Raw genomic sequence first — 19,591 nt, forward strand, 5'->3', positions numbered from 1 at the left:
CCTTGCATTTGTGTTCTTTTGACTGTGTTAGGTTGTTAGTTATGATCTCATGAGATACCATACAATGGCAATACAGGTGAGGCACAAGCCTTTGACAGAGGACTGTAGGCCATTTGGTAGTGATGCAGGCCATCTGTAGCAGGCCACTGCATTCTGCCACTCCTACATTCCCAGGCTGCATGCCAGTGGATTCCCCTGGGGTGACAGAGTAAGTGTGCAAGGTGTTAATGGCAATAGTTCCTGTCCATATTGATCCATTGGTCTGCATGCAGGCAGGGTACTGCTTACAGCTAGGGACACACTTGCATAGGCTGCATTCTGTGGGTATTCCCATACAGAAATGGGGTCTTACTGTACTCATTCCCAACAGCAAGGATATGACCTGTGATAAACCAGTGGCTGATCGTGGGGTGAGCTGAGTGCATATGTGACATGGAAGCTACTTGCAGCTGACTCACAGATATACCTAAGACATTCCCCTTATGCTACCTTGTGCAGGGACATAGACAGTTTCTCATTACTTCATAAATGTGCCTTTTGTGGTCTGTCACTGACTGGCCAGACTACATCAGTATTCTAGACTACACGGACAACTAATGTGCTGCTAACTTGTCTGTACAATTCCAGTGTTGTGTGCAGATGACAGTTAAATGTTATGCACTCTGTCAGGGGTACTTCCACCTGTGTATTGTTTGTATATATGTGCCCACATTTATGGCATGTCCATCTTTCAGACAGTGACAGATATTGACATCTGGACAGTGAGTATGGATGACTGCTGATATGGGTATTGCTGAGAAGCATTGTGTTTGGCACTGCAGTTGTTGGAACATGGCCCTGTCAGCCACAGTACTGCTCATAGGCCACTGAGACACAACCTTCCATGCCTATATGCTGACCACTTCCAGACAATATTGAACACACAACAACTTAACATACAGACCCCTGCATATTGTACACATGCAACAATCTATCCTGTAAATTGGGCCAGCTCGGGTAATCTGTGCTCCACTGATACTACTCCTCACACTTACATGTTACTGTGTTTCTACATAGGATTTTGGAGGGGCACACCTGACTAGTTTAAACTGTGCTATGACTGTACTGGTATGTCAGATACTCTGTTGGCTTCTGCATCATTTTGTATTCTGACCTATCATGCAGACTAGAGGCATATCAGTAGAGTACAGATCTTAGGTTTTATTGACCTACATTTCAGTTTCAGATGTCTGACCCTTCAGAACTAACATACAACTGCCAGATCTGTTGCAGTCTGTATGTGTAGGTCTGGAGGGGGGCTGTTCACCATTGCCATCAATTGGAGGCCTTAGCCCAGCCTTTCTTTATGGTCATCTACACCTGTCCTGCTGGCTGAGACTGGTGGTGGGTATATGAGCCTCACTGACATGCATTTGTACGTCCTATGGACCCACATTTGGGCCACCACATGTACTGCAGTGGGATTTATCACCTTGTCCAGTACTGCCTAGTGTGTTGACACCAGTATTTGTTATGGATTTCATGCTACCCATATAGGTGTCCAGTATCTGATGTCATCCCATTAAGCCACCCGATTCCGTTGTATGCTCGCATCCATATCATAGATACAACTATCAGAACATACTACTCCATTCAGTAATTGATAGGAAGTGTAACTTACCTTGTGGCTGGGCCAGTATTAAGGACGGTACTGGAGGGCTGACTATGTTGGATGCACATAGTATATTCCATATACATGGTAAAGCACAGGTAGTGTCATGTTTGGGATCCCTTTTACTGTATGTGCGAGTCAGAGAGAGGTGTCATTCCCTGGTTCCCTACCGTGTCAGTGTATGTGTTATGCATTGCCTCTTTGCCAAGTCCTGAGCATACTGGGCACACCTCCTTCTGCCTACATGGGCAGGCTCAGGTGGTTCCTCCTCTGAGCCCTTCTGTGCTTGTGATGGTCTTGACAATGGTGGGGGGCTTTGTGGCCTTGCCCCATGCTGTTCCTGCTGCAGCTGTTTTCACAGGATCATATTGTGTAGCATGGCACATACAATGACAATTTGGGTACATGTATATGGAGAGTACTGCAAAGCTCCACCGGATATGTCCAGGCAGTGGAACCTTGACTTGAGCATCTCAAACACACACTCTATTATGATTCTGGTTTGTGCATGTGCCTCATTATGGAATTCAAATTCAGGTGTGTGTGCATTTCTGAGGGGTGTCATCAACCATGGCTCCAGTGGGTAGCCAGCATCCCCCACTAGGTGGCCATATGGGATGTCCCCACTGGCAAATGACTGGTACAGCTGTGTCATATGCCAGATGTGGGAGTCATGATAGCTTCCAGGGTTGCCAGCACACACATTCAAGATAATGCCCTGGACATTGCACACAACCTGGCAGTTGATGAGGGGAAGCCCTTGCAGTTTATGTAAACCCTACCCCGCTCACCGGGTAGTGCTTTGATGTGTATCTGCATGCAGTCTATAGCACCCACTACCTCAAGGTATTCTGCTATTTAGGGGAAGAGACTTATACTGCTGGTCAATGCCTCATGAGTGATGGGGAAATATATGTGCTCACCAACATGTGCTGCCATGGCATCCAGGAACTGGTGGAGTACCCTGGATGCTGATGCCTGTGAGGTCCCCATGATATCCCCGGTTGCCCTTTAGAAAGAACCTTTAGCTAGTATTCGTAAGCCTACACATACCTCGGTATCCACTGGGATGGGTTCCCCTCTGTTGGTTCTGTTTGTGAGGTGGGTCCGGCACAGCTCAACAATTTTCTGTAGAATGTCCCTGTCCACCCTGTAGCACTCCACTATCTCCAGCTCATGTAGGCCCTGGTAGTTTACCCTGGGTCTGTACACTCTTTGTTTCCTCCTCATTGTGGGATGGTAATCAGCATTCTCATCCTCACCACCCTCAGCCTCTTCCACATATTGATGTATGAGAGCGACAGCAGCCTCTATCATTTTGTTAGTTTTGTCAGGTAAAATTTCCCCATCTGAGTATACCGGTGATGTATAGTTTGTGGTTAAAAACAAAGTGAAAGGGGTGTGCATAGTTTATAGTAGTGTGCTGGGCTGGGCTGCTGCCTGTGTAATTGACTGATTCTGATATATTTCACCTGCCAGCTATGCTAGTTCTCCTTGATTGCCTTCCTACTGCTATTTTCCCTTCCTATTGTCTTCCCGTTTAAGCCCCGAGGTGCGGTGCGCATACCCAGTGTTCACATGTGAACTGAGCTGCTATTTCCTGTTTTTCTTTTTTTTTTTTACACCTGTTTAAGCAGGGAAAACAGTACTCAACAATGTGAGACACACACCCTTTCTTAGCTCTGCTTAGCTAAGAGCAAACACGGGCCGCAGGGCTCCAATAAATTTACACCAAGCATGACACACCCCCTACTGAAGTCATCCTCTTGTCTTGCCTACATGGTTCTGTATTCCTGCACCTGCACGGTTGGGTGCAGGCTGCCAGTAGGTAGAAATCTGTGATTCAGTACAGGTCCCTTCATTTGCATACCCCAGTGTGTAGGTCCATAGTTACAATTCCCAAGCACACCCTTTTCCCTTGGCAACCAGCTCCCTTATCTTGTTTACATTCTGCCTGCCATTGACTATAATGGCAAAATGCAGATTTCTGTTAAAAGGCAGTTTTTCCTTTTTTTTTTTTTTTTTTTTTTTATTTTCAGCACCCCTGTGTTTGCGTGCTGCTGCCCTTAGCTTAAACGGCTCAGAGCGGCCAAAAAAATAAAAGTTTTATTTTTAAAAAAATTAAGTTGCTTTTAATGCCTTATATTTGCCCATTGACTTGTCTGTTCAACATAATACATGCTTTTCATGAGCTGCCATGCCTTTGTTTTGTCAGATGCAAAAATGTATTTGGCTACTAGTCGAATACATTTTTGAACTGACACTGTTCCCATACAGAATCCGTTCAGCTTGCTGGATCGCAAAATCACCTCATTTGCATGTTTTACACCAGCAAATGAGGTGATTTGCATGCTGAATGGAATTTCGTGCAGGAACAGTATAGGGCCACTCATGAAAATGGCCTTATCCTGGATCGCACTGCAGCCATATTGCGTGCAAGAGTGGCTATACTCTTCCTGCACGGAATTTGGCCATTTGTGAATCCGGCCCCTTGTGTGGATCGTGGCACAATGCACACACGGTAGCACACAGCTTTGGATTCAATAAGCTGTTCTACATGCTGTGAAGAACTGCGCAAACACAGTAAACACTCTCATATGCTAATTACAGCATAAGCAGCGGAACTGTGTGCTAATCAACCAATCCAAGATGGAGGAGCTATTCAACAAGCAATAAAGCAACCATGTAGATTCAGTGCTAGTTTTCTGTGCAAATTCCAAAATCTGTTGGAATACACCCACGAAAAGGAGTCTACACAGAAAGATTGTTAAGGGCTGTTGCTGTGTATGTGCAACAGAATGAAGTCTATGCTGCTGCTAATAGTCTATGGCCAAGAAGGAGAAGAGTTTTTAAACTTAGTTTAACTTATCACAATCTGCATGAGTTGGAAATTGTAGAGTGCTATAAGGTGGAAAGAGACACTCTATAGGAACTCTGCAATCTCTGTTGTCCTCAACTCAGACCAAGGGCAAATCAAGCAGAACAAATACCAGTGGAGACAAAGGTATATGTAGCACTAGCTACAGGAACCATTCAAAAGACCAACAGGGGACATGCTGGGGGTGTCACAGGCATCAGCATCCAGGATCCTCCAGTAAATCCTGAATGCTATGCTCCAACATGCCACTGACTACATATATTTTACCCATGCACCTGAGGACAGGGCCACAAATGTGCAGGAGTCCTACCCTGTAGCACACTACCCTGAAGTACTGGGTGCCATAGATGGTATGCATATTGAAATTAAGGCATCAACTAGGGAGTGTGTACATAAAGAGAAAGGGCTTCCAGTCCATTAACTGTCAAGTTTTGTGTAACATTAAGAGAATCATCTAAATTGTGCTGGCAACCCATACAGTTACCATGACTCACATATCTAGCAAAACTCCCAACTGTTTGAGGTGTTTGCTAGGGGGGATATCCCACAGGGCCATTTACTAGGGGATGCAGATTATGCACTGGAACCATGGTTGATGACACCCATCAGAAATGCACACACACCAACTGAAGAATGTTATAATGAGGCACATATCATAGAGCATGTGTTTGGGCTGCTGAAGTTGTGGTTCAGGTGCCTAGATACATCTGGGAAAGCCCTGCAGTACAATCCATGTATATGTGCTGAAATCTTCACTGTCTGTGCCATGCTTCACAACATCATCCCGAGAAAATAGCTTCAGCAGGATCAACAAGGGGAAAGGGTACAAATCCCACCACCACTGGCAAGGTCACCACAGCCACATGCAGGTGAGGAGTCAGAGGGGGAACTAGCAGCTGCTGTGGTTGTGGGAAGAAGCAGGTGTGCTCAATATGCTCTTGCATTGGCTAAGAGGCAACACTTAGCAGACTCACTCACTCACCACCTAAGGTGCTAAAAGCTTATACATAGACATACAGTAAAATTAATGACAGGAAATGCTCACAACCTTTACCTACCCGTGTAATGGTTGTGTACCCCTAGCATCAGACAGAGTCAGCCTTGAACTACAACTGTAGCAACTGATGGATTTCCAAGGTAAGTGTTGAACCTGGAATATTTAAAACGTGTAATAATACAAATGAATGGCATATCCTTGCATACTGTTACTTGGTAATGTAAGTAAGCAAAAGGTGGTTGATTTGTACAGCACTGACGTCAGCATGTGGCAGCAGTGACTTATGAGAATGCACGTGTCCTCTATAAAGTAATAAGCCTCAGGCATCAAAGATTCACGGTTTCATACCTCTCAAAAATACTGATGGCCGCTGAATGTCCCCAGTTTGGCCTCATACATTTGTACTGGCAAATTATTAAAGAGAGAAGTTAGAAATTAATGACACACGTTTCAGTTTCAGACTTCATATTCCTCGGAAAAATCTTAAAAATAGTGATGAAAAAACTGTTTGATTCTCTGAATTGTCTGTCTTTGTAAGAATATTTAAAAAAATCTCCATATTGTTCAGCCTTTCTCCCACTTTTATTTATGGCTTGGTCCACCTTTGTTGCTGTAACAGTGTGAGAGGCATGTATACATTACAAAAACCTGTAAGGAAGTAGTACAATTAGCAAAACAGTATCACAAACACAAATATACTAAGTACAAAGTCAGCTATGTACCCTGAGCATCAGACACAAAACTTATGTATCCCTGAATCCAAAATATAGAAAACAAGGATATGTTACATGTATCATCACTTGCACAGGGTGTTGTGCAGGGGGCAGGAAGCCTAGGCTGACACAAAAGGGAAGTGAGTGCATGTGAGTAAGAAAGAGAAAGAGGCAGACATTTGAATAAGGTATGAAATGGACTGAGAAAGAATGAGCTTTAAGCCTTATGACTAAACCATGTAACTCTTGTGTGTGTATCTGTATGGGCACTTCAGGTGAAACTGGTATGCGAGTGTCTGCAAGAACATAGCCAGGCTCTGTGCTAGATCTATGTCTTGATATGTCTGACAGGTGTGAGTCATGCCTAGTAGAGGTAGCAGTTCATTGTCGTCATCATATAGAACCATGAGAACTGGCTCTGCCAGGAGTTGCACTGGCACGTCCATGCCCACATTCAGATGCACTGCTGCCACCTGAATGTGACTGATGACTGTTGTATGAGCTCTCCTCACAAGTATGTCCAGGACCACAACCCATGGCCTGCCACATCTAGGTGTGGACACTTCAACCACTAATGGGGCAGTAGAGGTAGTGCCACTATGGGAGTGTGATTTGGCATGGCCACGTCAGCTAACATTTTTATTTATTTATTTATTTTTATTTTATTTAACATTTATTAACCGGGAAAGTCTGACTTGGAAAGAAGCCAATTTTCAGTGGACACCAGGAAAGAAACGCTCCAGATGCATGTCTTTGAAAGTGGAAGGAAACTGGAGCATCCATTCTAAGCCCATGTGCAATGAACCAGAATGTGTTGTCAACTGTATCAGTTTATAACTAGTCCCCCCAAAAAGAAAAAAAAATGTTAAACAAACTTAAGTATTGCTGTCAGTATTTTGCCATACAAGAAATATTTAATAACTGACATAGGTAAGCCTACCTGGAAGATGCTCCTGGGACATACTTGTCCTCCCTAAAACAGCAGCACCAACATGAATCACGTGTTGTTGTGCTCTTTCCACTGAGCTGTTTGGATCCATAACAGTGGACAGGAACTCTTTATTTGGTGTCAGTTGTGGATCTGTAGCAGGTCCCTCAAGTAGCCATCTCTCCATGGGCCACTGCACCTGCTCTCCTCCAGGCAGATTAAATCATATCAGCGGCCCTATGATGCACCTGATCATATGTCCTGCTGTGGCCTCCAACAGAGCTGACATTGTCCACTATCTGCTGTCAAATTTGCATTCTACTTGCATATCCCCAAGGCCTCTCTCAAGCAGAAAGCCACCATGTCTCCTAAATGCTTGTACAATTACACCATTCTCAGGGTCACTGAATGGGGGTTTGCAGGGATTGGGATGCCTGGGTGCCATAGTCCTGGGTGACATAAAATGCAAAAGAAGGATAGCACACATAAATATTACATAAATAAAAGTCATGTTTAGATATTACATCTAAGTAGTAGTTTTTCAATATTGTTCACTGGAGAAACAAAAAACGTTCAAGATATTAAAATATAAAAAAGGATTTATGTAGTTGTAACATATCACAGTCACACACAAAGCAATGTTGGATCCAATCAAGGGGAGTAGCAATAAACCTCTATACAAACATTTTTTTTGTTTGTGCCAACACAGAAATGGAACTTTGCTCCCCAACCCCCAAAACAACAGGCAAATGACATTTTGCTACCAAACAAAGGAATAAAATATTAGTGAACCATTATAGCTGCTATCAAAGACACTGTCCCAAAAAATGTGTACACATTTACCACATAGCCAATTTTTGTGCAATTGCCAGTCACCTCTACCTGTGATCAGCACTCCCCTAGAGGTGTCTATGGGCCATCCTAGAAGGCTACCACCCCTGTGTCATTAATAACATAGAACATTTACATTTCATTGAACTAACAATAGAAAAACGTAAAGAGAACGGTTGTAACTAACACTTGTGATGAAAGTTAATAAGGCTGTGCATCTGAGAAAACTAAAATGCCCTGACAAAAATGTCTATGCCATCAATAAACTTCTAAGAAGTGCATACAGATGAAAGTAACATTTGCTAATGCATATAAAAAAATATTTTTCTAAATGACATCTGAGCATATCCAGTATATAATTGAAAAATGCAATCATACCTTATCAAGATAAGTAGTTTTATATGTAGATAATTCCAAAGTAATAGCAATTTTCTTCTGCATTATCCACATAAACTAGTTTTCTCACATTCAGGTTCCCTAGCTATACAGTTCCCTTTCTGTAGTGTAGATTCAGGTCTGTGAGCATGGTGAAGATGTAAATGAGGGGTGAACTCATTAAACTGCTGAATCACAAATCCTTGGCTCTGTGTATCAGATGTAAACATAGAGCAGGCACTCCCTCAGTGTTTGATGCTAATGGATTGCAACTGTGAATGATTACTGGTAGGGAGAAGGAAAACACAACAGCAATTCAGACTCCCTTACCTCCAGTGAATGTGTCAGCCACATTAGATTTACAAAGTGTAGAAGTAATTGTATCAAGGTTTTAAATAGAAGCAAGCAGCACATATTTCATGTTTCTGTTCCATGACATCCAAACTCCCCTGCATTTTTTTCTGTATATTATTACCATTTAATATTCTCAAACATTCTAAGGACAATGATACAAAATGCCTTACAGACTGCATGTCTCAGATTACTGCTCAAATAAGAGACAAACATAAAAAAGATAAGACAGAGCTGCATTTCTCCAAGCAACAACCATAAATAGCTGTGTCATCAGTCATTGCACTACATCTGAAATTAGTACATGTAGAAACAACTTAGAAGTGTACAACTATTATGTCTTGTTAATAATGTGGATAATGTTGCACTTACTTGCATGCACAATGATTTTCATTCTCTGTGGCAAAGCTGTTTCTGTGGCAGAGGGATAAGACACTCTTACTGTATTTTGAAGATTCATTGGTATGAGAATTCAAATCCAGACTTGTATAAAAATAATTCATGTGTACTAACATATATTTTGTAGTGCTGTTTATTTTATAGATTTTTTAATGCCAGGTTAGGGCACAGTGCACAACCTAGGGCAAACACAGTAAATGGATAAACACAGTATATGTCATGTAAACTACTTATTTGATAACCAGTACATCAGCTACACCTGTTAGTCACTTTTGTGTGTAGCACAACCGCTAAACACGTTGGTTCACATAGCATATACTATCTGTAGGTCAATGTTCATGTCCCACCTTTGTCTTTGAAGGGTGAAACCTAATAAACACTACTCACAAGGCTAAAACAATTTTAGCTTTGCTTGTCTTGTTGATCATCAAGCAAATTTGAGTAATGACCTACACATGAAGCAGACAAAAGAGCTGCAGACTGGATGCAGACATTTTTAATTTTAAAAAGGATATATTGTTGCATTTTCAGCTTTCCATTGCTCAGCACCACTTTGCAACATTGCACAGCATTTAGTAGCCTTCCCCAACACCTGCTGGTTCAGAACACCTGCAGAGAGGAAGCAGACAGTCAACAATTTCAAAATAATTAATCATTCTATCATTTTTGTTGGGCACCACACAACCATGCTAAGCAGTGTTGTGCAGCAGGTAACACACAGATGTTAATGAATAGAGAAATATTGAACTGTTACTTAACTATTTCTGTGGCAGCAGGTGTAAGTGCAGGGCTGCCATACAGATGGTCCAGGGTCTAATACAGCAAATTCCTTATATTTTTACTGTTGTTCCATTTCACTTTATATTAAATGTCACATAAAAAGTTAAACATAATTATAAATAACATAAAAATAAAAACAAACAAACCGAAACATGGCCATGGTAACTTCTTTAATAACAGGTTAGCATTTTTACAAGCTTACTACTTCTTTCTTCAGACCAAACAGTTAAAACCAACATGCATGCTTTATAAATTTCAAATCTCATAAAAAAGTGTGAAACAACTGCAGCTTCACAAAAACATTACATCATAATTACATTGTAACTGTTTGTAGTGCTTCTTAAAGAGATACAGATTCCCCCATAGGTTAGGCAAGTGGATCATAACTCACAATGCAATAATTAAATTATGTTCTCAAAAATCATCCACTGAACATATTGTATGTAAAAATTATTAAACAAAAACTTTTTATAATGCTCTTAAAAATGTTTACATACAACACCCAGTAGACACTCATTTAAAAACATTTCTACGTATCTCTATAGATCAAGATTGTATAAAAACCATGTAAAACTATATAGTCCTAACCTAACCTCATATTTAAATTCTATATAAATACATGTGACGATAAATTGGTGTATACGTTTCAATGTTATATACTAAAATTATGCAAGATAAAAACACTGTATGTAATCTCTAACATAAACTCATATGTATCTATCTGCAAGAGTGCCATTTTCAATATATCACTACTATATCCACTACATTAAGTAGATTTTAAATATACAAGTAAGACAAAAAATGATATATCTATTATTTCTACAGAGATGCAATTAAGCATATTATTATGACTTACATCATGTTACAGGGGATACTGTAAACAATTTGAGTAGTGTTTGGTGTTTGATGGGCATGGGCTTCTATTATCCCTAACTCCAATTATGGTGTCCCTCAAACTTTTGTGTCCCTCGTTGTCCCTGTGTCTTGTCTTGTTTGTCCTTTTGGTTTGCATTTGCTTCCTCACCAACCCTACTTACTTGACCCATAAATACCCAAGTCCCTTACCCAACATTCCTCTTAGTGAAGTAAAGAAGGGCACCTGTCCCACAAAAAATATCTTTCCATACATAGGTCTCCACTTCACACACATCTTCTTGACACACTTGATTTGGTCTAATTGGCTATAAAACATGACTGAGTTGTTGTCACCCCTCTTTGTTGAGGTGACAGTCCAAATTTAGCAAATATTCTGCACATATTTTCATGTTACACTATTGAAGAAGTGGATAGCTATGATTATTTCCTACCTCCCTCCTGCATATTCCTATATTGCTTTCCCTTCCCCCTGCTTGCCCCCAATTTCACCATTTTCCTATCTGCCCCATTTAACACCTTTGATATGGTCAAAAAATAGAATCACATGCCACAAACATAAGTAAATAAAAATAATGAAGCCCTTCACTTTTTGTTCTCTGTGTTTGCATGAAGTTCGGCAGTGCACACCAATGCTGAGCAAGAGTGAATGGCTCTTCCTTGGTGTGTTGCCTCCACACAATGCCGCTTACACACACTGCGCTAAGGTAAAACACAATGAATGTAAAATAAAGAATTATTTCATTGCAGAACAAATATGTATTTGATAACTATTAGATACACCTGGATTTGAACATTACATCATCTGGGCTCCAAAAGAAATCTGTCAATGCATTTACACTTGATGCCAAAGAGTCAGCTAAGCAGCAGGTGTGTTTCATTCACTCAATATTCAGAACTCTCAGAATCTTATCAGTGAGGCTCAAAATTGCTCAGCAATTAACCACGCGCAAACAGGGAACGCAGTATAAATGTCCATTTCACATTCATACTTTGCCATCAATCGCACAACCTAGCTGCTTGGCAGTGCACTATGTTAAGTGAAACAATCCGTATATTACTTATGTTTATTGTACATATATTCTTCATCCCATGAAAGTACATGTAAAAACAAAAAGAAAGGGAAGGCACATTCTAAGTAAACAATATATATTTGTACTGCAGCCATTTATTACCTCCCCCCATGCACTGCAAATGTGGTCTCTCAGGACTTCTTCACAAATATATCAACTACATAAATAAATAGTTTTATTTATTTATTTTATTTATTATTTGTAAACTGGGGAAGTCTGACTCGGAACAAAGCCAATTTTCAGCAGAGGCCCAGGGAGAAATGCTCCAGATGAATGTCTTTGTAACAAATGCTTTCTTATATACCACGCACATCAGATTTTCCAATAGTTGTAGTAATGTGGACAGCTGTTTGCATATAGCTTGTAAAGCTGTCTTGTAAAGTATACCTGCACATTGGAAACACAACAGCAAATACTACACATTGCATACTCATCAGTCTGATAACATGCAGAAATTTAAGATCTTGACAGTTGTACATGGCTAGCTATCCATTTCAAACAGGCCTCCCAACATCTTCTCTTAAACATTCAATGACGATGTCATCCACTATAAATTGTCCTGCAGCCTTGTAAGACTTAGACTAGTGCTGTTGCACTTGTGTAAAGTACTGAGTTCTCCAGGCGGTGTACTTAGGTAGGGGTTCTGTTCTCACTGCCGTCAACTGATATGTGTGTCTGTCTAGACAAAAGAGCATAATTTTGTATCCTGCAGTCACCACTACAATCCCATGGAGTACCAATATTTTTGCATTTGGATATGCTTACATATCTATTTCATGCAGGCGTCCCAACATCTTCCCTTAAACATGCAGTGGTGATGGCATCCACTATAAATTGTCCTGCGTCCTTCTAAAAGTCAGACTTGTGCTGTGGTGCATGCATAAAGTACTGAGTTTTCTAGTCTGTGTACTTAGGTAAGGGTTCCATTTTTACTGCAGTCAACTGGTGTGTGTGTGTGTGTGTGTGTGTGTGTGTGTGTGTGTGTGTGTGTGTGTGTGTGTGTGTGTGTACTTCTTTGGCATTAGAGAGAGCATTTTACACCTGCATGTCAGATACTACTGTTGCCATCTTCCTCTCACCAGACCCTGCCAATATCATCACTTATAAAGTGTTATCTGACACTCTTTAGGTTAGGCTTGTGCCATGACCATTGTGTTAAATACAGAGGATTCTAGTCAGTGTACTTAGATAGGTAGAGGTTCTGTTCCCACTGCAGTCAATTGGTGTGTGTAGCCATGTGTGTTTGTGCACTTGCTTGACATTAAAGAGAGCATTTTACACCAGCATGTTGGATACTGCTATTACCATCTTCCTCTCACCAGACACTGGTGATCTCATAACTTATACAGTGTTGTCTGACAGTCTCCAAGTCAGACTTGTGCTGTGGCGAGTGTGTTAAATACAGAGGTCTCTAGTTTGGCGTATATTAGACAGGGGTTCTGTTCTTACTGTAGTCAACTGGTGTGTGTGTGTGTGTGTGTGTGTGTGTGTGTGTGTGTGTGTGTGTGTGTGTGTGTGTGTGTGTGTGTGTGTGTGTGTATGTGTGTGTGCACTTGCTTGACATTAAAGAAAACATTTTACACCAGCATGTTGGATACTGCTATTACCATCTTCATCTCACCAGACTCTGCTGATGTCATCACCTATAGCTATCTCTCAAGCACATTCCTTTAATTCACAGGCTAGGTTAAGATCCCTAGAGTGAGTGACTCTTGTGCCATTAGATTTGCAGATGTGCTGCATTTCCATTAGGGCAAGGTTAGAGTCTGGCTTATGGGTTAGGCACAAGTCACCTCATCATATATGATGCACAGAGTATAGTGACAGGGCTTTCAGTCTATCCACGTACCTCATGGCATGGTTTGTAGGCCCTGTATTTTCTTGTTGAGAAACCCCTGTCATCTCTCCAGCTGCAGCAGGTGTCTGGTGAGATACATGCAAAGGGAGAATTATATTCTATTAGTGTTCTGATGAGGGCCAAGAACAGTGGTGTTATAACATCCTCACACCTGGATATGATGGCCTGACTTATGAGATGCATGACACAGAAGGCTTTACAACTGAGGAAACTTGGTGGCCAACATTCAGATTGCTATTTACCTGTGTTCCCAGGTCATGCACTACTAAGTTTGAGCTTGGGGTGTTGTCAATACTATAAGTAGCAGACAATTACACTTTGCAAAAGGAAAAAATAATGTCACTTTTTGAGTAATTTTCAGACAGTGTGGCTTTGGCACCAGTCTTTTGTTTCTATTAGCCCCTCCTTTAATATGTTTACATTGTTGATGGACTCAATGATTGCACCCAATTTGCAGTCATCAGCAAACTTGGTAAGCCAAAGCCATATAATTTAGTCTGGACTTCCAAAATATAGATCCCAAATCCAGCACAGACCCTTGCGGTGCACCACTGGTGACAGCTCTACTGGTAGAGATTGAGTCACGAACTTTGACAGTATGTGTTCTGTTGGTGAGCCAATTGACTAACCATCTAGTAATGTAAGGGTTAATTAACCCTTGCTGAGAGACTTTCTCAATGATACCTGGTGGGGGATTGTGACAAAACCCTTGGCCAGATCAAGACAGGTGGTATGTACTGTCTTACCTTCATCCAGGACTTTGGTGATGTTCTCAAAAAGTTTACTAAGTTTAATAAGCATGATCTACCCTTAATGAAGCCAAACTGGGTTGGATCTAGGGTTTGAAGGTCACCTTTGTCCTTGTTGATAAGGTCCATGATGATTCTTTCCATGGCCTTGCAGATGAGACTGGCTAGACTTATAGGTGTATAGTTCCCAGGGTTGGTTGATGCTTCCCCTTTATATAAGAGGATTACTGCTGCTGTTTTCCACTCTGCTGGAACAAAGCCAGTTCTCAGGCTATGGTTAAACAGGACACTAATTTGGTCCACAAGGTCCTGTTTGAGATTACTTAGTAAGCATCCTGGGATGTTATCTGGTACCACTGAAGTTTTAGCCTTGGAGAGTGAAGATATGATCTGATGACTAGAGATACTAGGCAGGGGACTGGTATCATGTATGCTTTGGTGTATGGTCAGTGGGGCCAGGGGGTTAAAGTCTGCACCTATTCTGTCAGCTAGCAAGTTGGCCATTTCCTTCAGTACAGCTTTATGTTTAGACTCCTAGCATTAACAGCAGTACTTTGAGTTTGGCTCCAGTAGATGTTGTTATGTTGGAACTTTTGTTGCTTTCACATTGCCTACAAAGGCACCATGGCAGAGGCAAGTGCATTTGCCAGTATCCAACAGCCTAGAGGACACAGGTTCAGAACATCTCTGGCAAAGCAGCATGGCTTGTTGGCCATGTAAGCTCAAGAAGAGAGATACTGGATCCCCTGGATTGACACCAGTAGCTAAGCCAATAGTTGAAGTCCATCAATTTTGTTTATATTGTGGCTTCATCCTGGCTGAAGGGAGAATTCTGCTTAGGGCTAGGGTCATGCCAGTCTGGAACACATAATCTGACAGTTCAGTCATGTGTCTCTTCATATAGCCTAGGGAGGTAAATTAGGAAAACAAACACACAACCCAATGATAATGTAGACATCACACCCCTATGAGCAAACCAAGTGATATGTGACCTGTGTACTGAGGTAGATGGTATGCCAAATGTCCACTAGCATGCACCTACAGTGGTAACTACTTCCTTGTATGTAATTCATGGGTATGTGCAGGACATCCACAACAAAGGCCATAATACTTCCATAGTTCCTACACATTTTACAGGGATGCATAACTCAAGTCTATCACCTTTGCCACAGTGAGCTGCCACACATTTTATTGACCATACCTAGGTATTCTTCTTGTTGCATAAACATTACTGTCTGATGGTGTGGAAACCCCATCAAGGTGTTATACCAGATGCATGTATGATACCTGTTCCAGTGATGTATACTACATGCATAGCTGCTTGGCAATATTGATGGTACAGGCTACATTCATGACAGTGTGGATCGTGGCATAGACATGCCATGCACACCTGTCAGCTAGCCTGGATTGATCACAATATCACATACAGGTGTAGCGGTTTCTCTCCTAACACCTCCAGTAGATGTTATAATGTCAGGACAGTGTGCTTGATTACCCTCATAGATTGCATCTAGTGTATAAGTGTGTTTGTGCAGAACCATCTATGATCACTCACAGTCACATATGTTATGTCAGAGACATGTGATTACTGGTTTCATTATTCTGATATTATCCATGAATGTGTGGGCTTCTGTTTGCTGTTGTCCATGAGCCTGTAACTATGTGCCCCGCTTGGTGGGGACCTCTGTTGTCATTAGAGTCATATTCTGCAACTCATTTTGCACAGCTTCACAATATGTCCTCTCCATTGTTCACGTCAGGATGCTTATATCACAAAGATATCCTTCTTTATTGTTATGTCACCTTGTGTGACAGTCATGTAATATACATTTCCATTGTGAAGTCCATACTGTAACATGTTGATATATAATTAGTGTTCCTGCTACAACTGTATTAATTCACATGTCCTCATCTGCTGTACATTAAGATGTTTTATCTGTCCCCTTTCCCTGTGTTCATACCTACAATTCATTTGTGTGTCCCTATTCAATACACACACTTCCTCGACTGTTTATTTTATATGGCAGTCCACATACTGTTAAGGATCATTTACACAATTTTTGTACAGAATGCCTGAAATGGGATTCCACAATACTCCAAACTGCATACATTGTCCTGTAATGTCTTTGGACCATATACATTGCTAAGTAATTAACCCTGGTAATCAATGTGGCATTCTGTGCAATCATGCAGGCCTAGTTTGCCTGTAGGTAAACAGGTCTACATGTCTGCTGCTATCAGTGTTTCCTTACACAGTTTCCTGTCCAGCAACACTGTTGCTAGCCATGAAACCATGTTTATTTACATTTAAATGCGATGCACAGCATGAATATATAATTATCACTGCTTCTCACTGCACAAACACATAAACTCCTCAGGTAAGTTAAATAATACAGATCCTAATACCAATCTTTTAGGAACTATAAAATCTATACACTTTCTGTCTGATAAAGCATCCAATAATGCTGTTTATGCCCTGTTATTTAACCATAGTTTTTCCAATTTATTATATAAGGGTTTATATTATGTTGCTTCTTAGCCTTAAAAATTTAAAAATTCCTAAGTTTGGTAGTGCGTTGAAGTATTTCATAATATCTGGAAAAATTACCAGGAATGAAAGAAAGCCCTTATTAGATCATTCATACTCACTGTATCATAAAGTTCCAGGAAGTTTGTCAACATTGAATATTTTTTAAATGTTTTATATCCTTAATCAGAGTGTATAATTTAAATGTTATTGATATATTTAATAAACATTTCTCAACTCATTTATCCAGGACTGATGGGCCTTACTGCATTATCTTCCTTTGTATATGGACATAACCAGTGATTCTTTCCAGCCCCTAGGTGCACTTTCCTTGCTAAGTAACAAGATGATTTTTCCATAGCACAGAAACCGATTAAAAAGAACTAGTATATCATTCATTCTGAAATGTTATCTGGGCCCATGCTACAAGATTATTTAATACTTTCATAGGGGTATTTGGATAGCTTGTAAGTCTACAATGGGACATAATGTTATGTCTGAAACTGTAAGAGTATCATTCATGTACTCAGATTTAGTGATACCTAAAAATTGTTTTTAAATCATTTGCCATTTCAATAGGTTTATATAGCCGGACCTGTATATCTAGTAGGCCTTCTGGGCATCGGCAAGATAGTTGAAAATGTATATATTCATAGGATAGCATATTACCCTCAACATTTCTTGCAATGATTTTCTCAAGATTTACCTCTTTAGGTTTTATTGTCATTTCAGCCTCTTTGTGAATGGAATTTAACTTGGTTTAATTGTGGTTGTTGGAAATGGTGCACACATCTTTTCTTAACTTCCTGTTCTTTAAATATGGCATTTTATTATTTGCTCATTTATTTTATTTGTTTATGTTTTTGATATGACATTGTTCTCTAAATTCTGAACACATATATTATTTTTTTTTAATTCTAGCCCCATGCAAACTAATCACACACATATGTACTGGTTGCCAATCTTTGTGAATCAAATCCTTCTTTCCCATTTGATATATCATAGATTAGGACCTTACCCCTATGTGAAATAACATATCGAATATCATTGCATTAAGATCAAAAATGCCCCAAGGTTCTATATCCTTAAGGTCAGATATGAATTTAGCACATTTGAAAATACTAAATCTGTCTTATAGGTGCCTTTACCACATGAAAAAGTTATTTTAAGTTCATTATATCAGTTAACTCTGCTTTGTAATACAAACATACTATTGATGTTTTACAGTCCATTTTCAAGTAATTAAAGTCATCCCAAAAACTGAAACCATCATTCAAAACTCTATCTAGTTCTGATAGAAATACTGTTATTCTGAGCTAATGGATGGACTTCTGTTAAAGAAAGAAAACTGAATATTTTTATTTCCAAATTCATAGTTTCATTCAGATCATATATAGCCTTTATCCTTGCTCTTAAGGAATGATAGAATAAAATAAGGAGATTACCACCAAAAGTACTTTCCCAAATCCTGTATGATTAAGTATTACATACTTCTACAATACTAATACTTTAATAGCATAAATTCTTATCATAGCCCTCAATTCATCCTGTTTTCTTGCTACATACTCTGTGTGTTACAGGTGTATTCTTTCCTAGCATTTTTAGGTCTCAGGTCCTGTGTGCCTTAGTTGGGCCTCTCTTCTGCTGCCACCCTTTCTAAAAGTCTCAATGTATTCCTTGATTTTGCTGTTAAGAAATGCTGCACAGTAGTAACTAAAGTAAAGCATTTGTTTTGGTATAATGGTAGCAATTATTACACCAGTGGAGCAGCGGTTAATAATACCAAATGAATATTACAAATCATGCAGGTGACATCTTCAAAACTGCCATTTAAAAACTAAAAAAGCATGTATTTTGTTATCCAACTTTAGTAAGTCATACAGAAATAATGTCAAGGCATCATTCTAGCATTATTCCGTCATATTTCTGAAGAGGCCTGAAGTGGGATTGCAACATTGAGATATTTTTGTTTATTTATTTATTTTTCCATGAAGTTTTCTTTTATTATTTTTATTATTTTGCAATACAGTCTCTATCCCTGCAATATAACAGGGAGCTCTAATTCTGACATGATTTTATTTTCTCAGATGAATAAAAAAAATCCATGGTATCCCTTGAAGTCTCAGAAAACTCAGTATGCAGTCTACACTGGGTCAAAAACAAACCAAGAAGAAACTTTGCAGTGTGGCAGGTATGATGTTCAGTTCCTGAATTATGTTAAGTACCTAGTTCATTAATAAAAAGATCGAACTGTAAAATATGTGTTACAAAATAATGAAATAGAAACTAGTAGGTAGTCCACAGTTCAGTTAAAATTGTAGCTAGTACACAGTTGACTTAAAAAGGAAACATTCTTTATGGAAACAAATAAGTGATCCTAGTTGAGTATAATGAAAAGCATCAAAAAACATTCCTTATTTATATATAATCAGGTTATTTGGAGCAAGGGAGTGGTTACAGAGGGTGGTTCTGTTAAGAGCAATAAAAGTATTACAATCATTCCCTTAACCAATTCCCCTTGGTTATAACACTTAAAACATATGTAACATATTAAACACAAGCCACTTTATTTTTCCATCAGCCTTTCTGGTTTTACAGGTTAGTTTCC

At 39.9% G+C, this 19,591-nt stretch overlaps 1 protein-coding gene across 1 annotated transcript in view; it reads right to left on the bottom strand.

Moving 5' to 3' along the window:
• Window positions 1-9,610: 9,610 nt before the first annotated feature.
• BCHE (butyrylcholinesterase) overlaps window positions 9,611-19,591 on the bottom strand; it is a 1,038,257-nt gene continuing 1,028,276 nt past the window's right edge. The window contains exon 4 of the mRNA XM_044069992.1: window positions 9,611-9,732. Within this exon, the coding sequence (XP_043925927.1) occupies window positions 9,626-9,732 (107 nt within the window). The 3' untranslated portion in view covers window positions 9,611-9,625. The remainder of the gene's footprint in view (window positions 9,733-19,591) is intronic.

Source organism: Protopterus annectens, chromosome 4.part1 (assembly GCF_019279795.1).
Source record: "Protopterus annectens isolate FY-2018-M chromosome 4.part1, PAN1.0, whole genome shotgun sequence".
Classification (NCBI taxonomy): Eukaryota; Metazoa; Chordata; order Ceratodontiformes; family Protopteridae; genus Protopterus; species Protopterus annectens.